The following is a 22,733-nucleotide window of genomic DNA, read 5'->3' as shown; positions in this document are numbered from 1 at the left end:
GAATCCCAGCACTTTCTCAATACTATGCCTCAGATTAATGCAATTTAGTGACTTTTCTCTCACACACAAACTAGAACTACTGCAGAAGATTTTAAGGGTTTCCATCCACTTAGTAAAAATTCTTTGCTGTTAAAGAAAAAAAAACAAACTAGTTAGAGAGGGAGGAAAAAATCAACCAGCACAGGAACGGAATAGCTTCTGGTCTCCATGGTAACAGGTACCATATTCTGACCCCTTTAATCACCTGATTCTCTTAGGATAAAGAAAAGAGCAAAAACCTTAAAATACACGTGTGTGTGTGTGTGTGTGTGTGTGTGTGTATACCCTCACATGCATCTGTATCAACAACTCAGCTGGTGTGACCCAGAGGTGTTTCTAACTACCTATGATTAAGTGACAAGTTTTTATAACTATTTTGTTGTTTTGGTTTTTGTTGTTGTTGTTGTTGTTGTTTTGCCAGTCCTGGGGCTTGAACTCAGGGCCTGAGCACTGTCCCTGGCATCCTTTTGCTCAAGGCTAGCACTCTACCTCTTGAACCACAGCCCCACGTCTGGCTTTTTCTGTTTATGTGGTGCTGAGGAATCGAATCCAGGGCTTCATGCATGCTAGGCAAGCACTGTACTGCTAAGCCACATTCCGGCCCAGAACTGTTTTTTTGTTTTCTTTTTTTATTTTTTCAGTCAGAGTGATAGATTTGTATTGAGGAAGTAGAGCTTAGTTGAAATGACCCCTTTCCCCTTTTGACAAGGCACATAAGCAAGATGGCACCCTGGGGAGGGGGGGCAGTTCACAGTCAAGCCACAATTGAGAGTAAGATAATTGGTCTCCACAGGAATGAAATCTATGATATTTTTCTCCTTACTGGAGGCCTCTGCTTGATTTCTAGGAAAGAGCCTGAACACCATTTGAAAGATCAAAGCAAACCTCTCAGAGCTTCTGCTTCAGAATCCCTGAGCACACTGGGAAAGCACACATTGCCAGGATTTATCTTCAGAGACTCTAGCAGAGCAAGCCTGGAATGAGCCAGAGAAACTATTTACCGAGCAGCTCCAGGGGTGTGTGCCTTACAGTTCAAAACAACTAACTTTAGATTAACTTTCTTCTTTCTATTTGTGTAGGCATTCAAAAGATCTTTTGTAAATGGGACAGATTCTACAGGTGACCTACAGAGATAATCCATTTTGAGGTCAAAAATAGAAGCATTTAAAAAATCACTAACGGGCAAGGAAACAAAATATATTTTGAGAAAACAATAGCCATCTAATTTCTAACTACTATAAGGAGTACTACTTAGAGTTTTATGAAATTTAATTCTTATGTTAAATGAACCTCATGCTAAAGATCACTGGACAGTTGTGCAAGTTGTGTTTAGATTCAGTCCAATTTTTTTTCATGCATTCAAATATCCAAATGCCAATATTAAGTACCCACTCCATGCTAGGCGGGGCTCACATGCTAGAACTAACATGAGACCACAAACCGAAACCACTTACCATGTGACGATAGGAAATTTTGGCAACTCCTCAGAAGTATCTATTAAAAATATAAAAATTTTGAATAAACTCTTAAAATTTCACTTAATATGTTACCGTTACAAATTTAACAAACCGTTCTAGGCTCTGCATACCAGATTTTCCAAACTGATAGTTCTCCACTCCCCCAAATATAGTATTGCGAGAAAATGAAGGACAAAAAGCAGACATTTTATTGTCTCTTCTTTTAAATTTGGACTCCAAACAAGTTTTCATGTCCATAATTAGTCTTTCTATTGTTGTTGTTTTAAAAATATGTACTAATAATTGCATCCTACTTCCTTACATATCCTTATCCGGAGGCTATTAGTTTACAATAAAGCCCTAACCCAACAAAGAAAATTTCTCCATTTTCTGAAAGTGTCTAATGGATAAATCATGGCATATATTGATCAAAACAAATAAATCTGGGCTGGGGATATAGACTAGTGGCAAGAGTGCCTGCCTCGGATACACGAGGCCCTAGGTTCGATTCCCCAGCACCACATATACAGAAAACGGCCAGAAGCGGCGCTGTGGCTCAAGTGGCAGAGTGCTAGCCTTGAGCGGGAAGAAGCCAGGGACAGTGCTCAGGCCCTGAGTCCAAGGCCCAGGACTGGCCAAAAAAAAACCAAAAAAACAAATAAATCTGCCTTGGTATCAGTAATAGTTTTCCCCTTTTAGGAGGAAACTAACTTAATTTGTACTAATTACTTCACAATGAGAACTACTGAGCAAATATTCCCAAGAAAGGAAGGAAGACTAGAACTGAAAAGAAATAAGCATAGAACGGGAAAATGTGGATATATATTTCCTTGGCTTTTTTGAGTCATTTTTTTTAGACATTCACAACACTCAGCCCCAAACAGTTGCAAAACAGCTTCTCAAAGCATCACAGAAAAATGGAGCCATGCAAGGAAGAGGAGTGCGTATCCTTCTTCCTCAACTTTGAAATCATTTTCTAGCACACAGCCCATTACCTGTCAGTGATCTAGACCAGTCAATCACATGCTTACCTCTAATATATCACTAGCAAAGAAAGTGGGCTTGCAGGGATGTGCAGGTAGAATGATCCAGAGAAAGAAACTACTAACTTGATGAATAGACAATCGAGAGGAAGATAGAAAGACTAGTAGGCATTAAGCAGATCAGTTAGAACACTCCCCTAATAACATTGATTTTCCTTATAACATCTATTAGATACATGCTTTTTTTAGAACATATGCTTATTGGAAAATTGGAAGATATTAAAAAGAACAAACTCTGAATGATGACTAATTCAAAACCCACCACCCCATGCATTTATAGGCATGCTTATTGGGGGGGGGGAATGAGAAAACACCAACATTTTAAGAAATAACCAGCTAAAAATGATTCATAGCCTCACAAAGTTATCACCTACCAATGGGGGCAGAAAATGTCTTCCCCATCTATGTATTTTTTATACATGTGTAAGTAGAAGAAATTGATATTATAGCATACATACTGCTAAGTAAACTGAATACACTGACAAGATGAGTTCTGTTTTACCTTTGCATTCTCTAGGCCTGGCATCTATAGACAATAAGTGTATGTTTTTATAAGTCCAATTCATTCACTCATTCATTCATTCACAGGAGAAAAGTCCAGAACTCTTCTTTGTGCCATCTACAATGGCCTCCTGCAATTGCTTATCTTAGTTTTAAAAAGATGTGAAGTTTTCAGTTCTATTCCACTGGTCCTCAGGCCTGTTCTTGTGCCAATACCAAGCTGTTTTTATTACTATAACTTTATCACTCTAACTACTATAACTAGTAGTTATTACTATAACTTCTTTTAAAGTTTGGTATTCATATTCCTCCAGCACTGTTCTTCATGCTTAAGATTGTTTTTTTGCTATTTGGGGTCTTATATTGTTCCATATGAATTTTTGGGTTGCTTCCTCTCTTTCATTATAAAAGGATGTTGGGATATTGATGGGTATTGCATTGAATTTGTAGATAGCCTTTGGCAGTATATGAACCTGCACGCCTATGGCCACTTAATCTTTGATAAAGGAGCTAAAAAAATTAGGATGCAAGAAAGACAGCCTCTTCAACAAATGGTACTGGAAAAACTGGTTAAACACCTGTAACAAACTAAAGCTAGATCCTTATATATCACCCTGCACCAGAATCAATTCCAAATGGATCAAAGACCTCAAAGTAAAAGCAGAAACCCTGAAAACATTGCAGGGAGGAATAGTAGAAACACTTGGGCTCCTTGGCACAGGTTGAAACTTTCTCAATAAAGGCTCAAAACCACAACAAATCAAAGAAAGCTTGGGCAAATGGATTGTATCAAACTGCAGAGCTTCTGCTCAGTAAAGGATGTAGTTTGCAAGATAAATAGAAAGCCCTCAGCCTGGGAGAAGATCTTCACTAGCCATACAACAGACAAAGGCCCCTCTGTACATCTCTTTGACAATAAATTAATTAATCTAAAAAAAGCATGTGAAGTTTGATCAATAATTTTTAAAACATCATTTGCAAGAAAAGAAATTATTCCAATACTAACCTAGATAACAAGCATAAGTATCAGAGAAGCAGGGCTCTAAAAAAAAAAGTCAGGGGCTGGGGATATAGCCTAGTGGCAAGAGTGCCTGCCTCGGATACACGAGGCCCTAGGTTCGATTCCCCAGCACCACATATACAGAAAACGGCCAGAAGTGGCGCTGTGGCTCAAGTGGCAGAGTGCTAGCCTTGAGCGGGAAGAAGCCAGGGACAGTGCTCAGGCCCTGAGTCCAAGGCCCAGGACTGGCCAAAAAAAAAAAAAAAAAAAAGTCAGGTGTCTATAAAAATAATAAGTAATAACTTGACAAGCAGGTGAGGGTTGGCAAGAAACTGTAATTTTCTGTGAACACATGGCATAAGAAGTATGGCCTAGATTTATAGCCTACATTAAATACCTTCCTTGGAGTTATCTAAAAAGTCTTATTTTGCATGGCTTGTCAAGGTGTATAAGTTACTCCCTTCATTATCCTACTATTGCTATTAAAAATCATATGGTTCTATACTTAGCACATTATTCCAATGCCATTAGCTATTCTGAGAATGGGGTGGATTATATGACAAGCGGGTGCTCCCTCAGTTCGGAAGGATTCCAGGGGCATCAAATGTTACCCTCCCTATAACCAATAACAATGGGCTAAGTCTGCTAAATACAGAGTCTAAATGTGAAGACTTTGGGCCCTACATGTACAGGGCAAACCAACTCCCACCTTATACAACATCATCTCTAATAGTATTCTAACATACTGTAGATTTTCTTTAGCCTTAAATCACAAAGGGATGGCTAGGATGGTGCTGGTGATTGTTTTCTTGTGCTGTCTTCAGTAAAATGCACACACAAAGAAATTCTGAGGCTTAGCTTTTCAGAAATTGAAACACTTTGGAACACAAAGAGAAAACACAGGAGAAAGCAATTTGGAACACAAAGAGAAAACACAGAGAAAGCAATGTATGAACTACCTCCCCCAAAGGTTCCTCGGATTTCCAAAATCAATGTTTCCAATTCATTAACAAGCTCATGCCTAATTATAAGAGTAACCACTTTAAAATTAACAAATATAATGACTCCCAAAGGGGAAACAAGTATTTACAAGTGTGGGCGAGGAGTAATCAGAGCCTCTCCGCTCTGTGGTCATCTCTACAGATGCTGGCTCTCATACTCAGGAATTCCTCATAGTGAGCTATGGGACATTTTGAGCAAAGGAAGGTGACCTACAGACACATCTGCGCTAGAAAATTCTCACAAGGCACCAACTGTTTGTTCAGTAAACATGTGAGGAAACACTTTGTTCTCCCTACTAAGAACCAGTGGATCTTAAGGTGGGTGAAGGTCAGTGCTTAAAGAAGTGCTGCAAGACAGATAACTGAACTATTTCATCTATTCAGAATATTGTTACTGGCTGGAATTGTAAGTCCACCCTTCAATTGCAAGACAGCCCTGGTATTCTTTGTTTGACTTGTTAGCTCATGCAAATTGATCTAGCCCAATTCTACCCTATGAAGGATATTTCATGGAGGGCTTCTAATCATCTTCCCCCACCACTATAAACGTTCTCTTTCTTTTGACATAATACCAACTCCATCCACTTATGCCACTTTCGTGCCTGAATTTTCCCCACCAAGTTCATCATTGCATCCTGTTCCAAGCAAAGACACATACCACAGATCGGTTACAGTGGGAAACCTGTGGCCAGTTCCTATGAAGATATGGTGATGTAGATGCATTTATTTCACCAAGGAACTAACTACACACATGCAGTGGGAAGTGGTTTGGATCTCACACTCCCTGTATCATGTATCGATTTACCTTCTCCCAGATTCAGCTTCACCCTTGGCATCGGCTCTGACAGAAGGAACTGAAATGCCAGCCAGCACCCTGCCTGTCCCCTAGCAGCACCGTGTTGAGTTTCCTCAGAGGAGGGCTGTGGGGGTGCTCTACTCAGCTACCAGGTGAAGTCAGCAGCATCTGTGTGACACATGTATCCCCCGGGGACCCCTCAGCTCCAGCCTGCCCTGTTATTGAAAACCGGTCCAATTCCATAAGGTCAGAGTGATTACTTGCACAATCAGCCTAGCAATGTGAAGTTCTCGTGAGAATAAAATCCACTAGAGCCATGCCTCTAGCCCTTTTGTTTGTATTTCACTTTTGAGATAGGGTTTCTTTCACTTTGCCCTGGCTGACCCCTCACTCTTGCCTCTGACTCTCAACTAGCTGGGACTACAGATAGCACCAGCAGGACTGGTTTGTGTTTTCAGTTTTTAGTGAAATAAAAAAAAAACCTTGCCTGGGGCTGGGAATGTGGCTTAGTGGTAGAGTGCTTGTCTAGCATGCAATGAAGCCCTGAGTTCGATTCCTCAGCACCACATATACAGAAAAAGCCGGAAGAAGTGGCGCTGTGGATCAAGAGATAGAGTGTTAGCCTTGAGCAAAAAGAAAAAAAAATTTCCTTGAGTGCAAATTAAAAACCCTTAGTTTGTGATAATTATATTATTTCTGTCATAGATGGACATATGCTTCCTTAGGCAGACTTTCCTTTTCAGCTAGAATAATATGTAGGCATTCATATGTAAGCAAAGCCTCAAGATGTAAGATAAAGCAAAAACCCTTTGTGGTAGAAGTGCACGTGGAGGCACATGCAAAAACAGGCAGCACACACTTGCTAGAACGGAAGCACATGACCACCGGGGCCGACAACATTCAATGCAAGACACTTATGTTGTCATACGGACAGTCTTACTATTCTTACAAAGTATGGTAAATACAGACTTCCATTATTAAAGCCTTAGAACTACAGCTCATCCCTTCCACTTTCTAAAGAAAATACATTCCCAAAGACTGAAGGAAGTGGCTCCAATTGTCTGAAACTTTGGAATTATTAGAAAAGGCAGTTCGTTTTATGTTTTACTTTTTTAAAGTATGAGCTTAGAGTGTCTTGACCTCCAGAAGCAAATATGAATTAATCCATTCAGTCAATAAATGAGTATTAATAAGCAAAAAAAACCCATGAAGTTCTCAGAGGGTGAATAAAAGCAAGCTTGATTTTATTCCTTACTGATCTTTTAAGCTTGTGTTGGGGGACAGGCTATCCCTATCTGGCCCTAGCTAGCTAGCCCTTCTCCTAGACCTGGATGAAGCTTGGAGTGGCCTAGGGACTGTTCCGACACAGGATTCTGGGAGATGAAATCTTACAGTCACTTTAATTGCAGAATGCCAAATCAGTTCTAGAAAGTGTCCATTCCACATCAAACAGAGCTACAATCCTTATTTAATGGTTAGACTTCTGCTCACTCTGTTTGCCAATTTGTAGTTTCTAGCCCCTCCAAGCTTATACGCTTAGATGGGCAAAGAAATTAGGAGATAAAGCAAGTTCTTTGGAGAGGTTCTTAGAGGTACCCTGTCTCCTATTGTATTCTTCAAGCCTCTTCCACCATGGTGTATTATTCCAGCTCTCTAATTGTCCCGTGTGATATCACCCTTCTTTTTCTCCTGAAAATCCACTGAGAACTGACTTGTCCCTCATCCCCAACTCGGCTCACTAGACTAAGTTTCTCCCAATAAACTCTACTCACTTTGCCTTTAAAGCCATTTGCTAGCTCTTCTGGAAGGAAGTCAGACACTTTAGTCAAGGTATCTTGACTTAAGTTGTCTTGTTTAAATAGTTACCTAGGATCCATTAAATATAATCCTAACTTTCTATTTGCTACCCTTTGCCTGCAAACATAGCCTCTACCAAGTGTCCATTTTCTTTTGAATCTTCGTTGCCCTGTTGCCTCTATTGTCTGTCCTAAGGAAAATGATCAGCAGCTAAGCAAGTGGTCAGAATACCAAAAAGCAAACACATGGAGAGGAAGTAGCAAGAATTACTCATAAAAGCCAGGTGTTGGTAGCTCACACCTGTGATGCTAGCTACTCAGGAGGCAGAGATCTAAGGACTGACGTTCAAAACCAGTAGGGGCAGGAAACTCCATGGAAAGCCCAAAGTGGAGCTATAGCTCAAGTGGTAAAACACTAGCTTTAAAAAAAAAAAAAGCTCAGGGATAGTATCCAGGCACTGGTTCCAAGCCCCAAAATGGGCACAAAAAACAAACAAATAGACAAGCAAATAAATAAAGACTGTAATCCTCATATACAACAGGGGTCATTAAACTATCTTGTGTTTATATAATGATATAAATAGTTTCTTAAATAAGACACATTATATTTAAAAAGACAAAAATTACTTGTTAAGATTGAATGTAAAAGATGAAATGATAAAAATAGATTTTATTTATGGAGATGAATAATAACTCTTTGTAGTGTTAATTTGCTAGATAGCTTAGAAATAAACACATCAATTTCCTATTTATCCAATCCCCCCATAACACCAAATACCTAGAAGTCATTTTTTTAAAAGATACATAGTAAGTGAAAAATGAATGACACAATACATGGTTTCAGAGGTGTTTACTATTGGTCAAATGATAATTTCTTAAATTGTCAATCATAAAGTAACATATACATGAGCATCTATGTAAAATGTTCATCAAATATGCATAACTATTGCAGGAAAATAATATCTATCAGCATCTTTCCTCATTGTCAAATCATCTTTCCTTAAGTTACTTGGGAGTGTGCCTTGAGGTTAAAATGTTCAATTTGAAACTAATTTTCCATCGTCTACTAAATGAATAAACAGACTCTATCTTTTAGAAAAGGTAGAAAATAACCATGGTGTGATGATCTTTCCAGGATATACTATATGGAAAAAAATACACTGAATACAAAAGGTTTTTCTGCCTGACTCTCATCCTTGAGGAATATCTATTTTCTACTTCAACAGCCCTTTGTGTAAAGTAGACCAGCTGTTGTTCAGCATTTATTGAAATAGTCGCTGCTACATAGTTATCCTCATCTTTAAAAGTAGATTGCTTAAAATTATACTCAGTTTCTTTAACCCCAACCAAAATATTCTTCACTGCCACAAAGCAAACAAGGATACATAGAAACAGTTGTTAACAACTTCAGAGACTATTCTGTCATTTAAGGGGTATACCCATAACCTAAGTAAAAATAAGTGGAATTCTGGCCTCTTCTGAAGTCTGATAGAGTTTACACTCAAAGATAAATCTCTAAACCCAAACTTCATAGGGTAAGCCAGGCTTTAATGATTTCATAATTCACAGAGCAATCCTTCTTTTGGGGGTTCATTAAGACTTTGGAATCAGGGGCTGGGCATATGGCCTAGTGGCAAGAGTGCTTGCCTCCTACATATGAAGCTCTCAGTTCGATTCCCCAGCACCACATATATGGAAAACGGCCAGAAGGGGCGCTGTGGCTCAGGTGGCAGAGTGCTAGCCTTGAGCGGGAAGAAGCCAGGGACAGTGCTCAGGCCCTGAGTACAAGGCCCAGGACTGGCCAAAAAAACAAAACAAACAAACAAAAAAAAGACTTTGGAATCAGCTGGGTGACAGTGGTTCATGCCTGTAATCCTAGCTAGTCAGGAATCTGAGATCTGAGGATTGTGGTTCAAAGCCAGCCCAGACAGGAAAGTTCATGAGACGCTTATCTCCAGTGAACCACCAAAAAACTGTAAGTGGCACTGTGGCTCAAGTGGTACAGTGCTAGCCTTGAGCTGAAGAACTCAGAGATAATGCCCAGGCCTAGAGTTCAAGCACCACAACCTACCAAAACAAAACAAATCAAATAATAATAATAATAATGAGACCTTGGAATCATTTGTGTCTGTGCTGAAAATATTTTCATTCTCTTCATTTTGGACTGTACCTGCTCTTGAATGCTTGAGAACAAATTAATAGCAAGAAAACCATTCTGTAGCCAGCTGAAACTTCTATCCTACTATTAAAGCCTTATGTGACCTATACATGATGTATCTTGTATTTTTCTCTTGGTCTAGGTGTCTGCATAACTATAGAATGCATGTAACTTGCCACATGATGATTTTAATATAGTCATAAAACACTGAAAAATAGATTTTTACAAAAGACCCATATACCAAGTATTTCAGACTGGAACCAAAAAACATTTTGAAACATTTTAAACCACAAATAACGGTCTGTTTTCTGGATCTGCAAGTGGTAATTTGACTATCTTGAAAACAAAAATTATCTTTTAACTAAATAGGGTAAGTTTAACAATCCCTTTGGAGATGTTTCCTTGCAATTTCTGAAATGCCTTCATGAGCAAGACCATCTTGGGTTTGCTATCACTCCAGGTCGATCTCTCCTGCGTACAAGGTAATGAGCAGAATGGCCGTGAAGCCAGTTAACATCCCAGCGTTCTGAATCATGAAGAAGGTGAAATCCTTTTTCCTTCCAGTTACCTTTTCTCTCAGCATATCATTCATCTCTGGAAACTAGAAAAGAGATTGTTAGAGAACTGTTGCCATCTTGTGGTCAAACAGAAAATGGTCAGGCGTCGATTTCTACAGAATTGAGGAGCATTGACTTCAGAGGTTTTGATGTTTTAATAGAACTTGTGTGGTAGGGGTAATTAACGCTTCAGCTTGCAATAGAAAGAACTGAAATTGTGCTCTTCAACTGAGTCAATTGAGGTGTTTCTCATTCTCTCTCTCTCCTCCCACTCTTTCTTCCTTCCACGCCATTTTTTCAACACCCAAAATGCAAGGAGCCTTTCTGCACACCCTTCAGGACTTTTTCCTGAACTCCATTCCATCCCTTCTAATTTTCTAATACATGAAATTCCATAGGTTTTACCTTAAATCACTTCCCATAAATTATCCTAATTTATACTCAGTGACCCGATGATCACCATTGCCCTCTATTTCACTGCATTTTGAAACTTTTTGTAATGTTTTCTGTCATGTGCATGGAGTCTGTTTGGTTGGTTTCTGGTTTACCTTACTCTAGACAGAAAATTTCATGAATATAGGGTCAGTGCCTATTTTTACTCTGTCTAGGGTCTCAAGGGCCTAACCATTTCCAGGCTTGGCACAGAATATATATCAACATTAGCTTATTGTACAATTTTCAAAAATAACCATGTATTTATTTCCTCTTTTTTTCAATTTGTTTCCTTCTGCTTGTCCTGCACTCACAAAATCCTTAGGTTCATTTATTCTAGTCTTGAAGGAGATAAGAGTCAGTACAGTGACAGTAAATCCCATGCTGTTTTATTTAATGTTACCTTTTTCAGCAGATAACATGAAGAAGCAACGTAAGGATATAAGGAACCAACTTTGCCAACTTTGCAAAACACATTCCAATGTTATTTTCTGTATATGCCCCAATGTGTTTTTTCCATGTATAAAGCTCTCAGAATCTACAGTCAATGTATGGACTCAAGTTAATCAGATATAATGGATGAAAGCTGTGAGCCACTAGTTAAAAAAAAGTAATTCCACTATATGGATACATAACATCATTCATTAGTATATCTTCTTCAAACTGAACATCTCAAATAGATTCTGATCCTATATCAGAGAAGGATGAATGACTACCCACAATCCAGATAGTGTGAAACATTAATTCTGTGGAGAAAAATACAAATGTGGCAGTAGTTCAAGGAGATAAAATCCTTGTTCTTAAAAGGGTCTGCAAAGAACATTGAACTCAGGCAGCTATAACTTGGAGCTAAGAATTCATGTGAAGGAGATTAAGTTCTTAAATTAAATATGTAATGCATAAATGTTACATGCATTCACATATAAGTTATATGAATTACATATATAATTACATGCATGAATTAATTTTTGAAAGTTATATAAATATAACTTCATATCATGTAAGTTATGTAACTTTTATATGAATATAACATATATGTTACAAATGTAATCTATATTAAGTTCTTAACTTGGAATTATATGTCTATTTCAGTTCCAAATATAATAAAACTATTCTTTGATTTTCATTTTCTATGATATCCACTATTCACATGGAAATGCACAGGACATATTTTAAGCACATATGTAAGCTCACACACAGTTATAAATAAAGATAAGGATATATAACTAAATATAGATCTAAATATAAACTGACACCAAAAGAAATATTGCCAGATTTAATTTTTCCCAATTTCTTTGTGCTAGTTCTTCTTGTGCCCCAAAAGTTTTCACTGCTCTGACCTTTGAAGTAAATGCTATTTACTTTACTAGCTCACTTTTCTTCCAGGTCTGACATCCTAACAAAACAGAGGGAAACAACTGTACAGAGCATAGGGATTTGTGTACCACAAGAGAAGAGACTTCAGGGCTGGGGATATAGCCTAGTGGCAAGAGTACCTGCCTCGGATACACGAGGCCCTAGGTTCAATTCCCCAGCACCACATATACAGAAAACGGCCAGAAGCGGCGCTGTGGCTCAAGTGGCAGAGTGCTAGCCTTGAGCGGGAAGAAGCCAGGGATGGTGCTCGGGCCCTGAGTCCAAGGCCCAGGACTGGCCAAAAAAAAAATAAAGAGAAGAGACTTCAGTAAATATGTCAGTTTCAGAAAAGAAAAAGCAAACCCACCATCTCACTGCTATCTGTAAGATCAGAGATAAAAGGACTAACAAAAGATACTTCTAAATGATCACTCATGAAAGCTAGCCTATGGAAATGGGAATATTACTAAAGATCTGTGCACTGGCGAAAACAGGTCACTCTTTGCCAATTTTAAGTTTAATTTAAAAAATTAAAGCATTCAATTTCTTACCATATCTGCCAGAGAAATGTAGAGGAACATGCCCCCAGCAAGTGCAAATATAATATTTGGAGCAAAATTGTTGCCCACCAAAATGCCAAATGCCAGCCCAATGTAGCAGGAACAGGCAGAAAGGAAGTTGAACAACAAGGCTTGCCGCGTGCTCATCCCTGCATTGAGCAAGATCACAAAGTCCCCTAGGGAAAAAAGAAAAGGAAACAAAATAAGAAAGCAAATGAATTTTTTTCCCCTCTAGATTTTGGATTGACATGGAAGATCATCACCAATATGCACAAAATGGTCCCTTCAGGTTGGCAGTTCTTGTTAACACCAATGAAGTCAACTTTGCCATAAGGGCAGAGCCTCTCACCTAGCTCATGGGGAAACTCCTCGCACAGGATTGCTATAGAAGTACTGAGACCCTGGAGAAGCGACAGCGTGCAGGAGGCTCCAATCGCCAGGCCGTCGATGAAGTTGTGAAGTGCATCACTGAGTGTTATCATCCAGGCAATTGTCCCGATTTCTGACAACTTGGGCCCCTTCAAACAGGTGCATGAGCTTGACTCCTTTTTTCCATCCTGTATAACAGCAGAAAATGAAGCAACGAGATAAGCAACTTTTTTTTTTTGAAAGTCTAAGAAATACAGAGAAGGAAGAGGCAAATTGTTAAACCTGGAAGTCTTTGGAGTAAATGGGAAACTTTTACAGTATATAACAGAAAAAAGAAGGTTATGGAGGGCAGGGTGAAAACGTTAAAGGGATGACACACAGCAAGATGCATTCCCCTCATCAAGTGGGCTAAAGACTTAAAAAGAGACTTCTCTGATGAGGAAATGAGAATGGCCAAGAGACATATGAAAAAGTGCTCTACATCACTGGCCATAAAAGAAATGCAAATCAAAAAAACATTGAGATTCCATCTCACCCCAGTAAGAATGTCCTATATCAAGAAAACTAACAATAACAATTGTTGGAGGGGATGTGGCCAAAAAAGAACTCTACTTCATTGTTGGTGGGAATGTAAACTGGTTCAGCCACTCTGGCAAGCAGTATGGAGATTCCTCAGAAGGCTAAACATAGAGCTCCTCTATGACCCAGCAGCCCCACTTTTGGGTATCTATCCAGAAGACCACAAACAAAATCACACTAAAGCCACCAGCACAACAATGTTCATCGCAGCACAATTTATCATACCTAGAATTCTGGAACCAACCCAGATGCCCCAGTAGATGAATGGATCAGGAAAATGTGGTACATATACACAATGGAATTTTATGCCTCTATCAGAAAGAATGACATTGCCACATTTGCAAGGAAATGGAAGGACTTGGAAAAAAATTATACTAAGTGAAATGAGCCAGACCCAAAGAAATATGGACTCTATGGTCTCGCTTATAGGGAATAATTAGCACAGGTTTAGGCAAGTCACAGCAGAGGATCACAAGAGCCCAATAGGTATGCCCTTATGAACACAAAAGATGATGCTAAGTGAAATGAACTCCATGTTATGGAAATGACTGTTGTATCACTGTTGTAACTACTTTCAATGTGCTATGTGTAACTGTAGCTTCTATTATTGATGATCTTCTGGTATCACCTTCCTGTGGTTGTAACTACACTGTATCTTATCTCTGTATCTTATCTGAGTATATTGGAAACCGTGTATACTGGTATTAGAACTAGGAAATTGAAAGGGAATATCAAAATTGAGAGACACAGGGTAAAAAAAGACAAACAACTACAAAAGCAATACTTACAAAACTGTTTGGTGTAATTGAACTGAGCAATTCATGGGAGGGGGGAGGGAAAGGGGGAGGGGGGAGGGGGGAATGAGGGATGGGGTAACAAACAGTACAAAAAATGTATCCAATGCCTAACATATGAAACTGTAACTTCTCTGTACATCAGTTTGACAATAAAAAAAAAATTTAAGATGCATTATCCACAAAAACAAAAGGAAATCAATATATATCCTAAACCATTAAGAAAAGTAAGGAAAGGGTGGGCTGGACGGGATGGGCGAAAATGATGCAAAGGGTGACATTGATCAAAATACACTCTATTCATAAACTGCTTTGCTGAATGCCAGCTCATTTGTACAACTCCATGAAAATATTCAAAAACTTATGGTATGAGAAAGCAATGAATCAATGGACACATTTTGATGAACATTTTTTACAGATATTCTAGTTTCCCTTGAAATCAGTCCTTTAGACTAGTGGGAACAAGCCTAAGAATTGGATTTGTATCCTTACTTTAAAATAAAGGTATGCAAAGACTAAATTTAAGGTCTTCTAGCAGTTACAGTTTAAACATGAACTCCATAATTAAAGCATGGTGGCACCAAGGAACATTTTGTTCTAGGCACTCCTATGTCACTGTGTGACTATGAGCAAATTATTTCAGCCAGTGTCTTCAACTGTGAAATGGAATGAACATACTGTTGTATTCATTCCTTGTTCAACAACTTAATTAAGTCTCCAGTCTGTTCCAGTAACTATGCTTGGCGTTTAACAACGTGGTCTGTATTTACTCTAAATTTCAATTATTTGCGATAAATTTTACCAAGCTTGATTGAAGAAGGTTTGCCTTTATGCTAACACTTATTTTTATCCTGAAGCAATAAGAAAAAGAAAATCCTATGACAGACAGTTCAAGGAATTTCAAGTTCCATGAAATTGACAAGTTATACAAAGTCAAATGATAAGTGCCAACTAAAGCATTTTTCAAAAAAGATACAATGTAAATTCATTTTTAAAGTAGAGCAGCAGGTTCAATTACCTAGACGACATTATACTTCTAATTTTTATCCCTCACCTCCATCTAAACATCTAATCAACACATTGGTTAAGTAACTGCAATTCGTAGAATTTTGTGGTGCCATAACCCAATTGTGGAATCAGCCAAGATGCTCAAAAACAAATGGATAAAGAAATATAGTGTACATATACCATAGAATATTACTCAGCCATAAAGAACATGAAATTATGTCATTTGGGGGAAATGAATGTGGTTTAGCAGTTGAATGCTTACCTAGCACACATGAGGCCCTGGGTTTGCTTTCTCAGTAACACATAAACAAAAAATAGTAATAATATTATATATGCATATATCAAAAGATAAGCCAAATATCACATTATTGCTCATTCCATGACCATCATCATAATCATAATTACAGGATATAGATTTTAAATAGGGGCTTTCTGAGGGACAAATCAATGGAAGACAAGAGAGAAAGAAAAGGATACAAGGCCATGAAAAGAATCAAAACATAATACTTATATATGTGTGTGTACATATAGATCACCACAATCAAGTCCATCAGACATGGTTTAAGAGTGAGGGCAAAGAGACAGAATGGAACTATGAATGAGGGGGTAAAATTTTTCGCAATACACTGTACTCAAAGCATGGAGATATTGCAATGAAACCTCTCATATTATTAGTCAATACTAAAATCAGAAAGAATTACATCCTTTACCATCATTTTAAAACTGAAATAAAATAAACCCACTGTGCTGATATGGGGCAGACATTGAAGTGTAGGCAGCTTCTATCTTCAAGAACATATCGCCATTGAAGAAACACAAAGCAAAGCTTGTGGGTGCATTTTGTTTTGTTTTGTGGGGTTTTTTGGGGGGTGGGGGGAGTCCTGCGGCTTGGACTCAGGGTCTGAGCACTGTCCCTGGCTTCTTTTTGCTCAAGGCTAGCACTCCTATGTTAAGCCCTTCCAATGTTTTCTTCAATTCCCACCATTCAATACATTAGTATTATCACTGGTATTGTTGTTTTAGAATCAAAGAAATTAAAACAAAAAGGTTACTGAATTTACCCAGTGCCACAAAGAAAAAGGTGGAATTTTTTTTTTTGTACTGCGGCTACAAATTAATGGGATGAAGGATTCATGTGTATAATAAACAAGTGAGAGCAATTCATAGACAGAACACCCAGACCCCTCAACGGAATCTTTTCAGGAATAGAAGCAATGTTGGAATAAGTCTCTAATCCTCTTTACTTCATAAAGTAAATCTCATCTGCATAAAAAATATTCTACCTCATCATTCATTTAACAGTTATATCTTGAATGCACAACATAGTAAACAATTACCATCCAGTACATATCCACAGAAAGGCTTGGGCAAAAAGTGCCTTGGGTCAGGCAGCAATTACTGCTGGCAGAGAAAATAAAATGGCCAGGAGAAAAGTCATAAAGAATATTCCGTGTAGAAGCTCAATGCCCAAATACAGTTAATAAGAGTGTTTTGACCTAAAACTATCACTTTCATTTTCTCACTTGGCTTACCTAATCACATACATATAATCTCTTCATTTACGTGTGATGGTAGGCAATAGTCCATATAACTAAGTCTTAACTACCCAATATCACAGAATCTGCATATAAAAACCATTAATTCTGAAAAAAAGAAATTTGATTAACATGTCAAACATAGTTCTTTTACCTCTAAGAATAGACTGCATTCCATTCATTTGTTATGCTTCCTATTAGCTCTATGAGGTTAGGTCTCAAACTCTGTTGATAAGATGAAAAACTTACACTTTTTTTGGTGCTAGTTCCAGGGCTTGAACTCAGGGCCTGAGTGCTGTCCCTGGGCTGTTTTGCTCAAGTGATCTACTACTTAAACAACAGATCTACTTCTAGCTTTTTGGTGGTTTATTGGGTATATGTTTGTTGGTTAACAGGATCTCATTGTAGCTACTCAGTCTCCTGAGTAGCTTAGATTACAGGATTACTCACATGAAACTAAATCACTGAGCAGAAAGAACACCAACCTCCTCTAGTTAAGTCCATGAGTCAACTTCTTCCCATGTTTATGTTTATATTTTAATTATTCTTAAAGTAATTGTACAAAGAGGTGTCTGCTTCATATGCCATTTGTGTATATAAGGCATTTTGATCAATTTCCCACACCTCATTTTCTGCTGTTGCTGTTGTAATTTGTGTGCTTCCTCGCTTGTTTGATTTTACTGTGACACTATTTCTTTGCTCAGTCACATTAAGGCTTCTCAATCCAGAGAAAAGATGGAGGCTGAAAAGAGAACCATCCTAGAAGTCACTTTTTCTTTCAACCTTCAACAAAGCTCCTAACACTTATCACTTTAGTCATGAAGGGAAGGGAAGTCACAACAAAGAATAGAGTAGTCAAAACAGAGGGAGAGGAAAATAGTACATGCGAAGACCTACAAGTGGATGGAAAAAAAATATCCTATGAAATTAAAAAGTGGAGACAGCAAGTGGCCTCACAATTGAACAACTTGAGCAAGAAGATGGAAAGGAAGAGGAGGCCTGAGGGAAGAGAACGAGGTAAGAGCCAAGTCCTGTGTAGTACACATGGAAGTCCCACTGGAATGAGCTTTCTTGGTTAGCAGCTCCAGAAAGCATCATGGGCTCAATCACCCCTCATCCAGAGGCTGAGATCTGAGAATCACTCTTCAAAACCAGCCTGGAGGCAGGGAAGTGTCTGCAAAACTCTTGTTTGAAAATAACCTCTAAAGAACCAAAAGCAGAGCTGTGATTCAAGGGGGAGAATGTGAGTCTTGAGGGACAGCACCCAGGTTCTGAGGTTAAGCCCCCAGTACTGGTATTAAAAAAAAAAAAAAAAAGATTTCAGAGGGCATAAAGGTGGCAGCATCATGCAAGTGACTCCAGTGGACCTGATATCAAGTCTGAGTTCAGCTCTTAGGGAAGTGCATTTAACCCTTACCTTCAGATTCCTTGCCTGTAGAATGCAGAAAATCATAAGTGAACCCAGCACTATTATAATTAAGAGGAAAACTGTCTATGTATGTGCAAGACAAATGATGCATTTTTATTATGTATGGTCCTTGAATATATTTAGCACCAAACGTGTCAAAAATTTAAAAAGGAAGAAAAATTAGATCTATAAGGGAGAACTTCTGAAATGCATAGGAGTACAGAGAGTTGTTAATAAAGAAAAGAGGGGAGTTGTAAGAAGTGTCCATGAACTTGGACACAAATAGGCTCAAGCTCTGAATGTATGAAGGTATCAGGAGATTAATTAGCCAGAAAGCAAAACTCACTGTGCAAAGCATAAAATCTGCATTAATAAGTTCACACAAGTCAGAGATTTGCTGGTGTAAGGAAAGGAGTCTGAGTGGTGGGAAGGAATCCTGTGGTTCACACTCACGGCTCTTCCCAGTTGTCAAAGCACTTCCGACTAGTTTCCCCATCTTTCCTTCATCCTCCCAACATTCCCAGGAGTAAATGACATATACCAGTATCTTAATTTTAAAAATACAGCATTTTAAAAATAAAATTTTTTAAGCACTCTAAGAATATAAACAACATTAAAGCCATATGGAAGTTCTTGGGGTTAGATTAATCCATTATTCACTGAGCCCGTATTTCATAGCACTTATTTTTTACAGCAGGGAGAAAGAGTGCTAAGTGAGGACAGAGAAAGAAATAAAAGAATCCCAGTGATACTTGCTGAACACTGCGTGGAAAATGAATTGTACAACTTTTGGGTAGGGATGGGAGGGGAAAACTGGGAGATAGTGAAGGAAGAGTGACATTGTCCAAAAAGAAATGTAGGGCTGGGGATATAGCCTAGTGGCAAGAGTGCCTGCCTTGGATACACGAGGCCCTAGGTTCGATTCCCCAGCACCACATATACAGAAAACGGCCAGAAGCGGCGCTGTGGCTCAAGTGGCAGAGTGCTAGCCTTGAGCGGGAAGAAGCCAGGGACAGTGCTCAGGCCCTGAGTCCAAGGCCCAGGACTGGCCAAAAAAAAAAAAAAAAAAAAGAAATGTACTTTCTACCTAACTTATGTAACTATAACCCCTCTGTACATGACCTTTACCATAACAATAAAGGAAAGAAAGGAAGGAAGGAAGGGAGGGAGGGAGGAAAGGAAGGAAGGAAGGAAGGAAGGAAGGAAGGAAGGAAGGAAGGAAGGAAGGAAGGAAGGAAGGAAGGAAGGAAGGAAAGAAGGAAGGAAAGAAGGAAGGAAGGAAGGAAAGAATCTCCTTCTTACTTCAGGCCTGTGATAAATAGTTCCTACTTTCTCTCTCCACTCTTAGTTTCTCTCTGTTCTCTGTCCCATGGCTCTCCTAGCTTTCTGGCCTCCATTGGAGATTGGCCATTTGAGAGCTCAGGGGATTTTTTTCCTCAGTGCCTTTTTGTGGGCTCACCTTAGCCTCAAGTGAAGACCACAGCTCCTCTCAAGAAAATTCTATTCATGGGCTGGGAATATGGCCTAGTAGCAAGAGTACTTGCGTCCTATACATGAAGCCCTGGGTTCGATTCTCCAGCACCACGTATATAGAAAACAGCCAGAAGTGGCACTGTGGCTCAAGTGGCAGAGTGCTAGCCTTGAACAAAAAGAAGCAAGGGACTGTACTCAGGCCCTGAGTTCAAGGCCCAGGACTGGCAAGGAAAAAAAAAAAAAGAAAGAAAAGAAAAAAGAAAACTCTATCCAGCCTCTTGTAACTGCTTCCTCCCCTTCATCTTCTTCATCTTTGTGTTTGAGGGTATTAACAACTTGGTCACTACTGCTCTCCAATTCATCAGCTAACCCTGTGGCTCTCTTATATCCTGTTCACATCCTATTAGTAAGCCTTACACAAATTAAGCTGATTTAAATGTGTCCTCTGTTTCCTTTTGACAGCCTAACTGAAGTGATCATGGATGCTACAAATGGCCATAGGAAACAGAGCCTCAAGATGGGATTTGTCCAATGGGTCTCATCAACTCGAAGTATAGAGGAAATGAAACATGAGATATGCACAAAGCAGGCTGCATTTTTGTATGATTATTTCAAAATAGTACTTTATTAGAAAATAATAACATTAGCATCTCTGAATATTAAAATTATGTTTCGCTTATTTTTATTCCTATTATCTTACAAAGAGAGATCCCCAAGGAAATGAAAGATCTGAAAAAAAAACACTTTATTTCTCTGATTCTAGAGGTCAAAGACCCAAGTGGCATTCTAGATACTGTAATTAAAACTAAGAGGCACTAATGTTATGGAATATCATTAGTATTTACACAACTTTAAATCTCAACCTGGAATGCTCAATGGGATAACATTGACCAAGGTATATTGTATTCACGAACTGCTTTAAGTGGCAATACAAAAAAAATATTTATTAAATCTCAAAATGAAGGTCAAACAAAAAATTCTATCATTAAAGTCTGTAGTTGAGAGACAATATGCTGATCATACATTGACTTCAAACTTTTTGGGCCTTTGGCAAATATTTTCTGTATAGTACAAAACTGACATTTGGAATGTTCCATTCTCCTGTGTTGGGCATTATGCATCTTCTTGTGAGATTATAATAAGCCATCAGGTGAATGAAAAGTGGAAGAGTGAGAGAATGCAGCCATGATATCCAATGTTCGTGAGTGAAAATGGAACTAGAAAATTGAGAAGCTGGGTGGGGTTAGAAGAGATGAGGGAGAAAGACGAAAAGGGAAGCATTCATCAAGGTGCCTTGGACTCATAAACTGACATGTTGAACTGAAATCTCTTTATGCAATGACTTAAACATAATAAAGAGCCAGGCTCTGATGGCTCATGCCAGTAACCCTAGCTACTCCAGAGGCTGAGATCTGAGTATTGCAGTTCCAAGCCAGCCAGGGCAGAAAAGTCCCTGTGAGACTCTGATCTTGACTTAATCACTCAAAAAATAGAAGTGGTGCTATGGCTCAAGTGGTAGAGCACTAGTCTTGAGCACAAAGAGGCTCAGGGACAGCACCTAGACCCTGAGTTCAAGCCCCACAACCAACCCCCCCACAAAAAATAAAGAAGATTAAGAAAAATAAAAAGTATAAAATTCTGATGAATTTTGTTTTTATGACTGGATTTGCCAATAATTTCAATGTTTGTATTTTTAGAGAGTTGGGGGCTCCTTGGCCTTTCTTTTAGCTTTGAAGTTAATCGCAGCTCACTAGAACCAAAATGAAACTTCACATGAAGGAGAAATTAACTTTATATTTAATGCATATGACCAAATATAATTGAAACACATTAAATCTCTAGTCATTTAGTTTCAGGAAACATTTCCTATTTCCAAAAGTCTCTTCTGCTAATGAAAATAACTATTAAGAAGAAAATAACAATTTCCAGAAATCTTTGAAGTTATTTCCTCTCTCTCAGCCTTCTGTGAAATGTGAATAAAATTGCTTTGGTATTTAGGAGTTGAAATAATTGTCTTTCATTTTCAATTGAAGACTATAGCATTTTACTGACTTGAAAAAATAATAATAATTTAGGAGAACTTTGGGAGATCTTCAAGAAATCTGCTACTATTTTGCCAATGGAACTGAAAGAACATACTAATTAAATAAGTAGCCCTAGTGGACTACTTACGCCACTCTACAAGGCTTCCTGCCTACAATTATTACAGATAAGAATGGTGTTGGCTCCCTAATGGCATCAATGTTCTGGTAAATTCTGGAAATGATTGTCATTTCTTTTTTTTTTTTTAAAGGCCTAGGTAATATACTCCCCAGCCCAATTCTCATTGTCACTAAGAAGTCTTAAAGAGACTTTCAGAACATAGGGAACTGATTATGTTTGCATGTAAGCTGGAGAAATCAGTTGTTAAGATCCTGAAAAGTAGTATTCCCACAATGCAGAAACATTTCCATTGCTGGTTATCACAGCTTCTAGAAAAATTCAGGAGCAGGAAAAGTTATAGTGGAACCCACCCTGTGTCCCATTGGTCTCTTGTACATTTGTACACTTAATATTTTATGTGAATTATGCCAGGAACTGCAATATAAGATTGATTATCTGGCCTTACCAAACACACACACACACACACACACACACACACACACACACACACACACACAAAGTGAGAGGGATGCAGAGGAGATTAGAAACACAAGAACACGAGTCACTTAGGGCAAGAAGCTTGGAGAAGGTGCTAAGAGGCAGAAAATGATAGATGAGGAGAAGGATGAGAGCCCATGGTAACCTGGTAACCACAGCCACTGTGACAGGACAAGCAATTAGACCACGTGGGGTGTCAGGAAGCAGGCAAGCTGCCAGCAGAGAAGTAAG

General features: G+C 38.6%; 1 protein-coding gene across 4 annotated transcripts in view; it reads right to left on the bottom strand.

Moving 5' to 3' along the window:
- Window positions 1–9,592: 9,592 nt before the first annotated feature.
- Slc39a8 (solute carrier family 39 member 8) overlaps window positions 9,593–22,733 on the bottom strand; it is a 53,498-nt gene continuing 40,357 nt past the window's right edge. For 3 of the 4 annotated variants that reach the window (XM_048333436.1, XM_048333437.1, XM_048333438.1), the window contains exons 7-9: window positions 13,046–13,253; window positions 12,688–12,872; window positions 9,613–10,392 (exon numbers count right to left, since the gene is read on the bottom strand). In XM_048333436.1, the coding sequence (XP_048189393.1) occupies window positions 10,243–10,392; window positions 12,688–12,872; window positions 13,046–13,253 (543 nt within the window). In that variant the 3' untranslated portion in view covers window positions 9,613–10,242. The other variant, XR_007208969.1, reaches the window with a different exon arrangement.

The sequence above is a fragment of the Perognathus longimembris genome, chromosome 24 (assembly GCF_023159225.1).
Source record: "Perognathus longimembris pacificus isolate PPM17 chromosome 24, ASM2315922v1, whole genome shotgun sequence".
Classification (NCBI taxonomy): domain Eukaryota; kingdom Metazoa; phylum Chordata; class Mammalia; order Rodentia; family Heteromyidae; genus Perognathus; species Perognathus longimembris.
Note: the sequence above shows the minus strand (reverse complement) of the source record. Positions and strands in the feature narration are given on the sequence as shown.